The sequence below is a fragment of the Zootoca vivipara genome, chromosome 6 (genome assembly GCF_965207765.1).
Source record: "Zootoca vivipara chromosome 6, rZooViv2.hap1.1, whole genome shotgun sequence".
NCBI lineage: Eukaryota > Metazoa > Chordata > Lepidosauria > Squamata > Lacertidae > Zootoca > Zootoca vivipara.
Genome location: NC_142589.1, coordinates 14,478,532 through 14,493,952, shown reverse-complemented (window position 1 = coordinate 14,493,952; position 15,421 = coordinate 14,478,532). Strand labels below are relative to the sequence as shown.

Genomic DNA, 15,421 nt, shown 5'->3' with positions numbered 1-15,421 from the left:
GTAGGCTTTTGCTCCTATGCTTTTCACCTCTTACGTTTTTGGAAAGGGATTTGCTTGCTGCTATGCAGCTTGCATTTTGTGAGGTGTGTGCAAACACACGTTCCTGGCTGGCACATCTCTGCACACCTCGTACTGTCTTGCTGGTAATCCCTTAAAGAGGAGCAGCTGTTGCCCACGGAGGAAGGTGCTGGGTAGGATCCAGCCACTTACCTGCTACACTGGTGTGTGTATGTGTGCGCGCGCATACCAATTCCATTGGTTTGGCCTGAAAAGATCAAGCAGTGGAGGTCCTTGAAGCAGGGCCCAGGGTGGTGACAAGCAGTGTTTTTGCCTTGGGTGATGATCCACGCAAACGAGAGAAGTCTCCGCCAGGAGGAGGATGTTGCTTGTCAAGAGTGCCGCCAGCTCTGGCTGTCCTTTCCCATTATCTCTACTGCCTTCCCTGCTACTGCCTTCCCCTTCTCTCTGAGGGGTGAGGTTTAAAGGACATAAAGCCCTTTTGGGGTGGCGATGATGGTGCAGGGATGTCCACTCCTCCCCCCCCCTCCCCTTAACAAGATTTCTCTCCTGGCTTTGAGGTGAAAATGAGAGGAAAGAGCTGTGCCCAGCCCCACTGACTGATTCACTGTGGCAGATGGCAGAGGGTTGGCACACGGACCTTGGTGCCGTTGCCCAGAATAGATGAACAGCAGAGATCGGAGCGAACATTGGCTGGGAACACTTGGCAGTCTCCTTGCCGGCTCTTGGAGCTATTTCTATCTGGGGCTGCCAGAGCCTGGCAAGGCAAACGGCTCCCACAGCTCTCTCTCTCTCTCTCTCTCTCTCTGAGTGCTTGTTTCGGGGTGGATGTTACCAGTTGGCCCCTCCCTCGAGATGTGCAGTGACATTTGTTGGGGGGGGGGGAGGAAAACAAACCTTCCAGAACTGCAATACTGTAATAAGCATTTTAGTGCAGGGGTGTGTGGGCCCATGTTTCTGTGTGGGCCAGCACATGAGCCAAATAAGAGCATGTGCTTTGCATGCAGAAGGTCCCCAGGTTCAATCCACAGCATCTTCAGGAAGGGGTGAGAAATGTCCCTTACTGTTACTGGTGGGTCTCCTAAGGATTTGCATCCTTTTGCATATAATTTTAAAGCATTACCTGTTCTTCACCCCAAAGTCCCAGGGACAGTTGCCATTAAAACATTTTAAGCTTGATTTTTCAATACCAGTGATGAGAACTTCATCTCAAGCTTTGAAATGCAACTTGCATGACCTGCTTGGGCAGAGGGGCTTTGGAGTAGTGGCCTTGTACTGTAAATAGGGATAGGGATCTTGCTGCCCTCTAGAAGATACTGGAACACCAATTCCTATCAGCCAGGATGGCCAGTTGTCAGGGATGATAGGAGTTGTAGTCCCATGACATGTGGAGGGCATCATATTTCTTGTGTCTGTCTAATGTATGATGTTGCCTAGGAGTTACAGCAACTGAATTGTACTCAGTCTACCTACGGACCCAGATTCAACTAAGCAGTAGCACTAGTGGGAACTGGTGGCACAAGTTACGCAAGCGCAACAGGGTCCCGTCCCCCCACTGTGCTATGGGAAGGTTCAGTAGAACACCCAGAACAGCCCATGTGGGGAGGAAAAGTAAGACTGTTTGGTCTGGCATGCAGAAATGCTTGTGCAAAGGGATTCCTTTCATTGAAATAAATGGAGCGATGCTAGCCATGGCCATGAATTTCAATGGGTCTGCTCTGAGTAGGATGAGCATTGCATACAACCCCAGGACTGTTCTCTCTCCCCTAAGGATGGCTGGGCCTGAGATTTCAGGAAAAAAAGCTTGCCCCACATTTTAAATCAAGAGTCCCGCTTAGAAAGAGCAGCGCAGGGCCGTGGAGGGACAACTTTTTGCACCACCCTTTCCAAAACGCCTTGTTTCTTGATTCCAAATTGCAATAAGAGGAGCACAGAAGCGCTTGTTCACCCTCCCTTCCATCCCTGCTATCTGGAAGATGCAGTGGTGCCGATAAATTAATTAATGCTTGTGATTAATTAGCAATAAGCCGCTTCTGCCTGCCTCTTTCTCCCTCTCCCCTCCTCTTCCTTCCTGATAAGGCAGGATTTACACCTCTCTCTCTCTCCCTTTCACAGGGGGAGGCGAAGGGGCCGGCCGCAAGGGTGTCGGGAAACAGCTGTCACGGGCGGAGCTGAAGCAGCTGGCACAGGGACCCGAAGACATGGTGGAAGACTTGGACTTCTCTGATGCTGACTGACAGCTGCACCGACAGACAACTGGGATGGGTATTGTGAGGGGCAAGGGGAATGGATCTGGAGGCGTTGTGTTTGTGGTAGGGTAACCCACGTGCCCCTTTAAAGCAGGGGCAGGAAGTTGCTCCGCTGAGGCCACGTCCCCCAAGGCACCACTTGAAATGTGAAAATCTTGTGCAGAAGAGTTTTATAAGTTTTGGAGAAACACAGTAAAATTTGTGGCTTTGCCAGCAGCAGTAAAGTGGCTCAGGCAAGGAGATAAAAGGGCCCTTGTTAAACCTGCCACTTTATAAATAACGTGGGGAGGACAGATCCGCCACCTCCAAATCCCTGTTTTGTTGGAAGGAAGCCAGCCCCAAGCCCACCAGCATGGCCATAGCTTGTGTTGTCCATTATTAGCTAGGCACCGCTTCCAGTGGGGAAGCACCAGCAACTAACTGGTGGCAGGTATCTCCTAATGTTATCTTGCCTATTCCACAGAGCTGCTAGGGACGCAGAGAAGTCTTTCTTTGCCAGCCAGTGCCCTCTGCCATATAAACCCCACCATGGTGCAGTGTGGCTGTACAAAATGACCATGTTTTGTGCTAAGCAGATTCTAGCAAAGAGAAGAGCTAATAGTTGGGTGCCCTGTGGTCTCTTCATAGTGGGCAGAAGAGACTACGCACTGGGAACTGTAGTTTGCTAGATTCACCACTGCCTCTTTGTGCTTACCCCGTACCCGGCTCAACTCTGTGTACAGTGGTACCTCGATTTATGATTTAATCCGTTCCGAACGGACCTTCGTAAGTCGAAATAATCCTATCCAAACTGCATCCAAAATGGCGGACGGAACTCTGTTCGTAACTCGAAACATTCACAAGTGGAGTCATTTGTAAGTCGAGGTACCACTGTACTGGGTTTTTTTTTGTACTTTTACAAGACTCTTTTAAGGACAGTCGGCCCACGGAGCAACCATTTTATAAATTAAGTGATTTCTTTATTATTATTTAAATCGATTTGCTGGAAAGCGTTGGCCTGGATGTGATGGATAACGACCATTTACAATATATAAAGAAGCGAAGGTACCATCGAGCGATCTCTGTTTGATTCCCCACCCCCACACAAAAGTAAAAAAAAAAAAAGAGTAAGGGGGAAAAGGTTGAACGTGCAGGTGTTTTTAAAACAGAAAGGGTAAGGAGAGAGAGAGAAAAAAGCGGACAAGCATCGATCACATGATTGTTTTCCATCACTGTACAAATTGTGAGGTGGGGAGGGGGCAACGTAGAGCGCCCTGCCCCGACGGGCTCACTTGGGTACCTGTTACCTGGTCGTGGGGTGGGGGACCAGGTAAAAATGTGCAACTCCATATCCTCTGCAACAAGCCTCTTCCCCCCCTCCCCCACAAAATACACTCCCACACAAACAAAGTAAAAATGGGACAAGCATCTTCTGTACACACACAGTTTAAGGTGGGGGGGGTAAACTCTGCCTCCCAGCCTCTTCCACGCTCATCTCCCCCTTCTGCCCCCCCCCAACAAGGCTATCATTATTCTGAAAAACAAGTCCGTGCCCAGCGAGGAGGGAATCTTTCACAGCCAATCTGCAATGTTTAAGCAGCATGAAAATGCAGTTTAAAAAAATAAAAGCACACAAAAAACGAAGAAAAAAAAATCTGTACCCCACAGAGCTAGCTGTGCCGTACCATCCAAACTGAAGTAAACATGGACCGGAACTTGGGCGTTGGGGTCAGTTGTCTGTCTTTGGTATTGTTTCAAAGTTGTTTTTTGAGCGATGCATAGACACGCTGAAAGAGGAACGGAACAGGTTCCAGCGAGGGAAACATTTCAGAAGTGGGGAAGGAAGAGTGTTTCCTCCTGGCAGGAGGCTGGGGTTAGGGAAGGGAAGAAGGGGGTGCTGAGGGTCTCTTCCCCAAAGTTGCATTTTCATAAAGGCAACAAAGAAAAAAGCCCAAACGTCATTCCTTTTCTCCAAATGAAAAGAAAGAAAAAGTCACGGTGTCCCTTTTCAAATTGCTTCCAATAAATCTTTGGATTACGCCGACCCCTGCCCCTTAAAACCCCAACGCTGAATGCATTATTATTCTCTTGGTTCCTTGACTGGCTGGTTCCAGTGCTGGAAGGCCCAGCAGCCCAAGCCAGGGACCCTCGCAAGGCTGGCTGGCTGCCCGGGGCTGTGCAGTTTACGAGGGCGGCTTCAACGTGTCGCTGAGGCCGGCCAGCAAAGGGTTCCCGTTTTCCTGCTTTGGCGAGATGCGGCTGGCGGGGAGGAGAGCGTTGCCATACGGGGAGGAGGTCATGCTTCCTGTCGACGAGGGGCGGAGGTCAGCGGGAGGCAAGTCACGGTCTGTGGGTCGCAAGCCTGGCGGCTGGAGCGGGAAAGCCATGGGGAAGCTAGCCATGTACAGCACCCGGCCGACTCTCTTGGCTACCTGTGGAGGGAAGCAAGAGAAAGAGGGGAGATTAATTGGTGGGTTGAGAGGAGAGCCTGCAGGCTCAAGAGGTCTCCTCCTCTCAGCATGCCTGCTGTGAGCCACAGTCCTTTTCTGTACAACTACTTCTGCACAACTGGCGGAGGAGGGTGGGCAGCCTCTGAGATCAAGCAACGAGGGCCTGCTGCTGCTGATTCCTGAGCAGAATCTGTACAGGTCAAGGAGGCAGCTATGGAGCCTGGGGGACCCTAGCAGGGGGCTGTTTAAAGCAAAAAAAGAAATTCTGAAAAAGGCAACGTGCACAAAGTAGGCAAATTAAAACCATGTGCATACAAGCTGAGTAATTCCACACGCACACATTTTGGAGAGTCTTGGTGAAGGTCATAAATAAAGGGAAGTGGTTGGTGAGAGGGGATCTCCACAGGAAAAGGATATAAACAAAGACTGGACACATGCTTTAAAGTCTATCTTCCCCCTCTTGAGGGCTAGCAGCTTGATTTAATGGGGCAGGAGAGGACAGGTAGTCATGCTAAATTCCACATAATCTCAAATTGCACGTGTACATGATTGCAGAACACATGCTTTGCGGGGGGGGGGGAGAGATATACTTCTCAGATCACTCCATGAAGACCCATTTGCAGAGAGAGCAAGTGAGCCCTCTTGTCTCCCTAGAAACCAGTTCTCAGAATTCTATCCCACGCACCCAACATGTTCCTTGTCACCCTCTGGTGAAACAGCATCCAGGGCAGAGGTATCTGCTGACATTTGGGGCAGAGTCACCTGAAATGTGACCAGGCTATTTCTTATTTCAGACACATAGGGATAATAATGGCTGGGTGTGGAGGGATCTTCCACGGGGAAGCTGCAGTCTCCATTGGGAAACCACTGCTGTATCTGGGCTTCACATTCTTCCTCCACATACACTTCAAAAACAAGAAGTTTGGATCAGGCCAGTGGCCCATCCAGTCCTCTTCTCACATCACAGTGGCCAACCAGATTCCACAATAGAAAACCTACAAGCAGGACCAGAGCACAAGAACACCCTCCCCTCCCCAACTGTGGATGAACCTTTTGGCGATCACACACACACATATACCCTAAGCCCTGAGCAATCTCTCTGCTGCCCCCCCCCCCAGCCACACCACCCTTGGGAAGCGGACCATGGTGCAATAAATACATTTTGCCAAGGCAGGCTCCCCCCCCCAACCACCACTGGCCATATACATTTGTTATATTATGTTAAAACAATAAGGGCAACTTTATTACTTTCCCTGCAGCCCTTACTGTTTACGAGGGGTCTAATAAAAAGGTTCTCTGGGCAATTGTTCCCTGTGGATCAATTCTGCAGGAAATAAAACTGATTCAAGGAGGAAAAAGCAGCAGTGGCGGTGGCAGCAGGAAATTCAGGAGCACCAATCCGGCTTCGATTACACACGCAGGTTGTGGAGTGTTTGCGTTTCGTGTCTGAGTGCTGGAGAGATACGAAAGCGAAATAACTGGCTGTAGCCTTAAAATTGGGTTTGGAGTGATACAGCCATCCCTTGCCCAAGTTTTGCTAACTGAATAATACTCTGGTTGTTTTGGGTTAAATGTGAACCTCTGTTTTTTATTGAAGCTTTAACAAAAACCAGCTGTGTAGGTGCGAGAGCAGGCGGCCGGGGGGGGGGGGTGCTTTTGGCTCAGGATCGAAGGTGATTAATATAAGCCCACATCCCTGGGGCAGACGGGAGGATAGGGGGAGAGACTCGGCAGCTGGGGAGAGGGCAGAAGGCTACCATTAAATTGTTGACGGTGCAAATGAAGGCTGTGATGGGGAAAAGCAAGCAGCCTTTATGGAGGAAGAAGAAACCAAGGACCAGTGTGTGTGTGTGCAAAGGATGTTATTCCTGCAGCTTTTGGTGGCGGGTGGCGGAAATTTGGGGGATGCAAAGAAAGAGATAGTGCTCAAAAGCTAGTAAAACACCCAGACATCTGACTCCTATTCGAACCCTTTCCTATGCCCTGTTGCCAGAACGCACTGAGAAAAGGTGTGTGTGGGAGAGAGATCTATTTAGAACAGCACCTTCTACTGCACTTAGTGGGGAATCAGTGGCCCCCTCCAAGTGCTGTTGAACTCCTGTCAGGCCTCAGGCTGTGTGACCAGTGATGAGGGACGATGGGAGTTGGGAATCTGGAGGGCAAAAGGTTCCCCAGCCTTGTTCTACCAAAACAACTTATCGGCCGGCATGTGAGTGTGCAAGCTTTTGGATTACAGTAGAAGGCAAAGGAAATGTATAAAGCTGCTATTACAGGTGAGTCCAGAGTCCCATCTGTTCATCCACTCACACACACACACATGTCTGGTTGGAATAGGCCACTTGAGCCCTTAGACCCCAGCTGCCCGCCAATGTCAACAGGAATCCTGGATTCTGAGGTTCTGGCCTGCTGCATCTTGAGCACTCTTACCTGTGACCTTATCTTCAATGCGGGTCCCAGTTTTAACCCCATGTTATTCAGTAAGTGCTCTTCTGTCAAGAGGGGCAGAGTCTCGCCGTCTATGGCCTGTTCCCGGAAGACCTGTCGGGGCAGAAGCAGAAAGCAGTGTGGGTAAGAGGAGCCCAGAAGGGAGCTATTTGGGATCTTGAGTGCTGGGTTTTACAGAAACACAGAAAGCTACCTTATACAAAGTACAGTGGAACCTCGGTTTACGAATTTTCGGTTTACGAACGCCGCGGACCCATCTGGAATGGATTAATTCACTTTCCATTATTTTCAATGGGAAAGTTCACTTATGAACAGACTTCCAGAACCAATTACACCCATGCTTCGGGTTAAGTATGCTTCAAGTTTAGTACTCCGCGGACCCGTCTGGAACAGATTAATCAACTTTCCATTACTTTCAATGGGAAAGTTTGCTTCAGTTTATGAACGCTTCAGTTTAAGTACTCCGCGGACCGTCTGGAACAGATTAATCCCCTTTCCATTACTTTCAATGGGAAAGTTCGCTTCAGTTTATGAACAGACTTCCGGAACCAATTGTGTTCATAAACCGAAGTACCACTGTAGAGTATTGGTGAACACAAAGACTAAAAACACACACATACACACAGTGTGTGTGTAGATGTGTTTGCCAACCTAATGAGGTTGGGTCTACGTGTGGGTAAGGTGGTGCGCTAAGCTGCAGTGTTGCACTTCAGAATGCAGGTGGGCTCTGTGTGCGTGGATGTGATCCTATGCTTCAAAAAGAGCGCATCCTGCGATCACTTTGATGCAGACTGCTTCCTGCCCGTTAGTTCTGTTAAATAAGGTTATGGACCCATACAGCCCCCCACCCCACAGCAACTGGCTCGTCATAATGGCATGGGTATTTCCATCCAGAGACAATATGATACTGCCCCTCTCCCTCAAGTGGACCAGTTTTTGTATTTGTTGTTCGTGATTTCTTCCTTCTATTTTATCTAATACAGTGGTACCTTGGTTTAAGTACACAATTGGTTCCGGAAGTCTGTACTTAACCTGAAGTGTTCTTAACTTGAAGCGAACTTTCCCATTGAAAGTAATGGAAAGTGGATTATTCTGTTCCAGACGGGTCTGCGGAGTACTTATACTGAAAGTACTCAAACCGAAGTGTACTTAAATTGAGGTACTGTATGACTGTACTGGGAAACTCAGTAAAACTTTAAAGAAAGAAAGAAAATAGGAAGAAAAAGCACCCTGCAAAGAAAGCATTTGGATGGGGGAGGAAATGTCTACCCCAGGCCTCTTCCTTTTGTGCCTGTCTTCTAATTATAATACTGCCATGGACACTTTAGTTGAGATTCCTGCATTGCAGGGGGTTGGACTACCCTGTTTCTCATATTTTAAGACATACCCATAAAATAAGCCATAACAGGATTTTTAAGCATTCAAGGAATATAAGCCATACCCCGAAAATAAGACATAGTGATAGGTGCAGCAGCAATGCTGGCCGCAGCAGCAGGAGGAGGAAAAAAATAAGACATCCCTTGAAAATAAGCCATAGTGTGTTTTTTTGAGGAAAAAATAAATATAAGACATGTCTTATAATATGAGAAACACGGTAGATGACCTTCAGGGTCCCTTCCAACTCTACAATTCTATGATTCTAAGTAGGGGAGCATCTGAAGTATTGCAATCAGGCTGAAGAGAGAAACTCAGTTCTCTTACTTCTTGTACCTCCTGCTTTGAATATTGTTTTAATGGCTTGTTTATTACATAGTTTAATTATTGATCTTTTTAGTGTAGTTGATTTACTATGTATTTCAATTATGCAGGTTTTTTTTTAAAGAAAGGCTTTATCCTTGTTAATCTGCTGTTGACCTTTGTCCATTTGTGAAGTGCTAGACTCCTGGAAATTAATGGGCCTACGTTAGTGGTGTCTAATGGGTCAAATCCAATGGGTCTCCTCTGAGTAGGGCAACTACTGGAGACAACAGACTATTACCTCATTTTGCCCTGTACACTCAAAAGCTGGCGATTCAGAGGCAGGCACAGATGGGAGCCTGCTGTTAAAGCTTTTTTTCTTAAATCATAATAACAAAAAGGAAGCCCACAGCAGCTTCCTCCCCTTCTGGAGCTTCTTTTTCTAGGTGGGCTCTTCCAGCCAAGGCTGCTCACGAACACAGCCTCCTATCCCTGCCCCGTGACCCAGCAGGCCAACCTGGCTGACAGCCAAAAAACCATCCCTGTGCTCCGCCACGCTTGCTTCCAGGCCTCCCTGGAGCCCATGCCAAGCTGTGTGCGATGCAACGTGCCATCAAGACACAGATGGACGGTCCCAGGAACCGAGAGCACCAAGGGGTGTGTGTGTGTGTGTGTGTGTGTGTGTGTGTGTCTGTCTGTTTCCACTACAGGGTTGCACTGAGCAAAGATGGCCTTCTTCCCACTGCCCCTGCTTTATTCCTAATGCAAACGCTGTGGCCAGCTTTTTTCTTTCGGTTGCTTGTTTTTTGCTGGCAAGAGCGGAGGTCAGCTCTGTGCCAGACCTCCCCGGCAGCTGCGGTTTTTGGAGGAGAGAAAGCAGGCAGACAGCTCTGCAGCACTGGGTCTCCCCTGCGGCCTGGCTTTCTTGCACAGTAAAAACCTGTTAAATGCGGAGCCCCGCTGTGGACCAAAAAGAAAAAGAAAAAGGCCTTATCCCTTTAACTCGTTCTGTGCCAAACCCCGTTTTCCTCCTCCTTCTCCTTCACTACCTCCCCCCCCCCTCCAAACCTCTTGCCCTTCGTGGCTCACTCAAGAGACCTTGTTTACGGGGTGGGGGAATTGTTTTTTTCTGGATCAGGCTGCCTGGAAAGCACCACTGTGAAAGGGCAACTCTTTTCACAAGGAGCTCTGGGGTGGCTGGTGGAGATCGGAAGAGCTCTCAGCAACCCCGCTTGCTGTCTTGTTCAGCCGGGAGGGAGCACAAAGCTGGGAGCTGAGAGGGCACGCCAGTCGGGTGCTGCTGGCACAAAAGCACACGGATGGCTTTCCAAGCGATTCTTGCAAGAGAGGAGAAAAACAGCAAGGAGGGCCTTTTAGAGTGTTGCCACATCTGTATTCTGCACTAGGGTTGCTATGGAGGAGTCTGGGTTTTGGACTGGAGAAAGTTAAGGGTTTGGGGGGGGGGCTTGCTTGAAGTTCCTTAGTGGTGAAAGTTCAAGCGTGGCAGACACATCTTTGAAAGTACAGGTAAATGGCCCAGAAAAGCTAGGAAATAGCTAGATGCTCCCACATGGAAGATGGGAGCCATTTTGGCAAAGGTGAGTCAACCCACTGCCATCCCACTGAAGGGACAAACTAGGGAGGGATGTGTGTGTCAGAGAGAGATAGAAAGAGAAGGAACAAAGAAAAGCTGCAGTTTTTAGAATCGGACAGAGAGGAAAGTGCTAGGCCAGCTCAAGACATTTTGATGGGAAGGCAAGGACCGTGTCTCAGTGGTAGAGCATATGCCTTGTGTGCAAAAGTTCCTAGGTTCAATCCCCGGCACCTCCAGAGAGGTCTGGGAATGAGAAGAGTTTTCTATCATTTCTAAGTGGAGGAACATTCAACTCTGCAAACTACCCAAACTGTCCCCATTCTGAGGCTGCAGTCTATAAACACACACCTAACTGGGAGTAATTCCCATTGGAACCAGTGGGATTTACTTCTGAGCACAGGATTACATGGGAAGAGGGCTGAACTGCCACATCAGGTCTGCAAACCTGTCCTAGATTTTGCTATAAGAAAACAACAACATTCATGGTTGCAATCTAAAGAAAAATTCAAAATGCTACATCCTGTCCAGAAGAACAGAAGCAGAGTCCTGAAGTTGGACCAAGTCAGAGGGTGGGGAATCTAGCCCAGCATCCAGCCCCCAAAACTCAGCGATGTTTACAGGGAATCACAGAATTGTAGAGTTGGAAAGGACCACAAAGATTATCTTAGTCCAACCCCCTGCAATGCAGGAGTATTTCGCCTAATGTGGGGTTCGAACCTACAACCCTGAGAATAAGAGTCTCATGCTCTACAGACTGCAGGATGTGAAGGCGATGGGCTGCCCATGTTTGTGTTTCCCTCAGCATCTACTGTACAGAGATAGACTTCCTCTAAACATGGAAGTTCCATTTAACTAAGCTCCGGGTTATAGCTGTCAATAGGCCTATCATTTATCTTGTGGGAGCGAAAGGGAAGGGAAAGTTTTAAATTTCCCTCTATGGATGGATGGATCAGGTCAAAAGGCCCATCAAGTCCATCATCCTGTTCTCACAGTGGCCAGCAAGATGCCTAATATGGGCAAGCGAGATCTGAGTGCAACAGCAACCCTCTCCTGCGGCTTCCAGCAACTGGGATTCAGAAGCAGAACCTAGCCATCAGGGTTAGCAGCCAGGGTTAGTAAGCTTCATGCGACCTTCAGGGCAGGGACCTATTTTTCCCTGCAAAGTTAGGCGTACTGGTGGGGCACCCAGGGGCGTAGCAAGGGAGGGGCGGTCCATCCCGGGTTCCACTTGGGGGGGGTGACAGTCGGCGCCCCACCCAGCGACTCCCAAGGTGAGCCCCTCCAGCCTCCCGGTAAAAAGCTGGCGCGGCGCTCGGGAGTCGGGGGCGCCAACTGTCACCCCTGTCCAGCTCCAGGGTGGCACCTGCCCGCCGCTCCGAGCGAGGCTTTCTAGGCTGGAGGCTCCGTTTAGGCTCCATTTTGAAGTCGCGGGGGGGGGGGTGTTGTGATCCCCCTCTATGTTGTACGCATGCGTCATTACAGAGCGACACATGCGTCATTACGTAGCGACGCACGCCCCCCCCCCCCGGTGCATGGCAATTTGCCGCCCTGGGTGTCGCGGCGGCTCGCTACACCCCTGGGGGGACCACAACAAAACAAAGTAATGGTGCAGTCAGAATTTTTTAAAATGGGCTTAGCTATTAGCTTTCTTAGTAGAAAGCTAAGTATTGCTTAGCTTTCTGCATGCTGCATCCACTACTGGCAATAATACTTATGCCTAGCTAATGACATCCTCATTTATATTAAGGCAACCCTAGTTTTAGGTTGTTTCTGAGAGACAGCATGGGCAACATGCCAGGGTTCGATCAGAGATGCCTATATCAGAGGCGGTCCATTCTATGACAGCCCTGGTCCAGAATGCAGGGCTGCTAAGAACACTTGCTGCTCTGGATCAGAACAGGCCACCTCTATAACTCAGCATCACATCACCCACAATGACTGGCAAGCAGTTCTCCAGGGTTTCAGTCGGGGGACATTTCACTGTAAAGATGCTATAGAAATGTCGTAATAGTAATAATAGCCGTCCCACCTACACAGAGCCTTCTGCATCTCCTGCCAATTCTCACCCTCTCTCTTCATCCCAATCATGCCTCTGCCCCCCCCCAAGCCAGCTGCCACAGCTGCCGCCCTGCAGAAACCCCAGCCTTAGAGGGGGCTTTAATGAAGCGTGTCATGAGGGGATTAGCACTTGCATGCCGTGCGAGAGGGTGGTGGCGACGGGGGGGGGGGAGGGGAAGCAGGGGGCAGGCCCTGCCTTGAAAATGTACCACCCGCCTGCCACCCAGAAAGAGACAGAAAAAAACGACGACCCTGTGAGCAGAAAGGGCATTGGGGCCTCCCCTGATGCATTCCCAATTGGCTGGGGGAAGGGGGTGGGCATGTTATTTGGAAAGCAGGGGGCCTGGGGCCTGCAGGGAGGCCTCCTCCTTTCACTGACAGGTGAGAGAGCCGGCTGTGCTTAAAGAGGCTCGTTTTGGGGTGCCCGAAGTAAATGCTGGGCTGTAGCCCAGTGCTTGTCCTACTCAAGAGTAGACCCATTGATGCTAACAAGTGTGGCTAGCCTAGGTCCAAACACTCTACAGTAATTGGTCTAAGAGTAATAGACTTAGTTCTTCTTGTTATATTTTGCTTAAGATACTTACAAATGTATGAGAATAGTATTAATAAAGGTGACACATTTTATTCCGGTTAGAAGCATTAGCATGGTTTGACCGGTTCCTCCTCCTTAGCTCTGCTTTGTGGGACTCTTTCTTGGAAGGGGAACATGGCACACTGGAACAAAGGAAGCCTTCTTGGTCTCTCTCTAGTGCACCTGATCTCCAGAGTTTCAAGCAAGGGATACCCTGAGCCCTACCTAGAGCCTCCTGCCTGCAAAGCACCCCTTTCCCCGAAGGGCCTTGTTGTTCTAAATGTTTGGCTTCCATAGGATCATAGGAATCTGCCTTGTACCAAGTCAGATCACAGCCCCGTGCTCATGCTGACTGGCAGCCGCTCTCCAGGGTTTCAGGCAAGGCTCTTCTCCAGAGCTCCCTGGAGATGCTGGGAATCAAGCCTGGGACCTTCTGCCTGCAGGGTATGTGCCTTTCTACCAAGCCTCATAGGGGCCCTGGAAGCTGCCTTGTACAGAGTCATGGGACCAAATTGTTCCATCTAGCTCAGTAATCTTGATACCAACTAGCACTCCAGGATTTCAGACAGTCCTAGCTAGAGACGCCGAGGATTGAACCTGGGGCCTTCTGTTTGCAAATCAGATGCTCTGCCACTCAGCTCTGGCCCTCCCCTCCCTGTTGAGCAGGTCTTCTCTCTATTCCAAGTATACAGCCACCTTCTCGTTGCACTTTTTCTGAGACATCTCAGGATCCCTTCCCCTGAAGCTGATATTCTCTCTCTCAATGGAGTGTTTATAAGAAAGAGGCCTTGGCTGACTCTAGTGCCGAACGAACAGACGGGGTTTTTGTATCCTTACCGGAGGCCTCACACTGAGCCACTTCATGATCCCCGCCTGGCAATGATGGATGTTCCAGAAGGGCCTCTTGCCTTGGGGGTTATTCCCTCACCCACCTTCCTCCCCGCTCAATGCACACAGCTTAGACCTCCAAGCTGCTTGCAAACAATTATCAGAAAAAAATTCGTCAAAAAACCCAGGATGTAAATAACAACCGTAGATTTAAAAACCTTCTGCACGCAAAGAATTATTGCTATTTTATCATTTATTTAGATATTTATCATTTGTTGTTTTTATTTTTTATTAACAACATTTTATTTAACATTTATTTATTTAAGTATTATCTGGACTCAGTGGTCTTAACAATACCCCCCCCCCAAAAAAGCATCTTTGAAGGTGTGGCTATCCTGAAGAGGAATGGCTGTGATGGATGGAAAAACTTTTGCGCTGTCCCTGCAGTAAATGTATGCTGGACATTTGGATAATTTGTACAGATTAATAAAGATAAATTATGTTAAATTACAACCCCAATACCTGTTAGGGGGGTTGGGAGTATCCTCCATTTGAAATCCCAGAGAGCTACTGCCAGTCAGTGTAGACAATATTAAGCTACGTAGACCAAAAGTCTGACTCAGTATAAGGCAGCTTCCTTTCTTCTTATAATGGTAATACTGGAACAACGGGGCTTAAGTGTACTATCCTTTGCATAGGTACTTGAGAGAAAGTGCTCTTGAACACAGTGTGGCTTACTTCCATATAAACACATATAGGATTGTGTAGTCAGCAGTGGCAGGCAGTATTTACTTACTGGTATTTAGGGAACATGGATGGGCATGACCAAGCCTCTGTAGACAAGCCACAGTAGACTTACAAAGACAGGAAGAAGTGCAGACAGTGTGGTAGTGAGCACAGTATTTAAGCTTCTTGAGATATATACTTTTTTATTTAAAAGAAAGAAAGAAAGAAATGTTTTTTCAAAGATCCCATAAGTTTCAAGACCCTATGAGGCAGAGGCAAGGCCTGGCAAAATCTCAGAAAGCCAGAGGCATTGAGACAAGATTTTCCAGTAGCTGGGTGGGGGGGGGGGTGGACGCTTTAGTGGCCCATGACTGGGATCAGCAGAATAAATTTTGAATAATTTATTCAGCTTGCAAAATTCAGTTTGCTAGGATGCAGAATTAAACAAGCAAGCAAGCAAGCAAGCAAGCAAGCAAGCAAGCAAACAGGGAACAGCACAGCCCTCTGATAGAGCCCTCCAGCAATCTGAAAGCAACTCTTGGCCTTGCTGATTTGCAGAGAAAGTATGAACCCAAAGCCCCAGGTTTTCCCCTCCCCTCCTGAATATTTGGGGGTTTACCTGAGTGTACTCGGCACAGCCGGACAAACCGCCCACGAAACTGCAGACGTCCTCCACCGTCCACTTGCTGACGTCCTCCAGTGCTGGGCTGTCTTCACCATCCAAAAAGAGACCTCCCATGCTGCCTGGAATGGGAGAGGAGGTTTTTAGAGAGTTGGGAAATTGGAGGGGGGGGGCAGCAGAGGAAACATAAATCACAAAAGTCCC

At 48.8% G+C, this 15,421-nt stretch overlaps 2 protein-coding genes across 18 annotated transcripts in view; one reads left to right on the top strand and one right to left on the bottom strand.

The window, feature by feature from the left end:
* The window catches only part of NOC2L (NOC2 like nucleolar associated transcriptional repressor), a 64,750-nt gene extending 60,784 nt beyond the window's left edge, over nt 1–3,966 (top strand). The window contains exon 19 of the mRNA XM_035118506.3: nt 2,134–3,966. Within this exon, the coding sequence (XP_034974397.1) occupies nt 2,134–2,255 (122 nt within the window). The 3' untranslated portion in view covers nt 2,256–3,966. The remainder of the gene's footprint in view (nt 1–2,133) is intronic.
* Nucleotides 3,205–15,421, bottom strand: part of SAMD11 (sterile alpha motif domain containing 11) — a 153,424-nt gene continuing 141,207 nt past the window's right edge. For all 17 annotated transcript variants that reach the window (XM_060276218.2, XM_035118490.3, XM_035118487.3 and 14 more), the window contains 3 exons: nt 15,215–15,339; nt 7,124–7,234; nt 3,205–4,678 (listed from right to left, as the gene is read on the bottom strand). In XM_060276218.2, the coding sequence (XP_060132201.2) occupies nt 4,430–4,678; nt 7,124–7,234; nt 15,215–15,339 (485 nt within the window). In that variant the 3' untranslated portion in view covers nt 3,205–4,429. The remainder of the gene's footprint in view (nt 4,679–7,123; nt 7,235–15,214; nt 15,340–15,421) is intronic.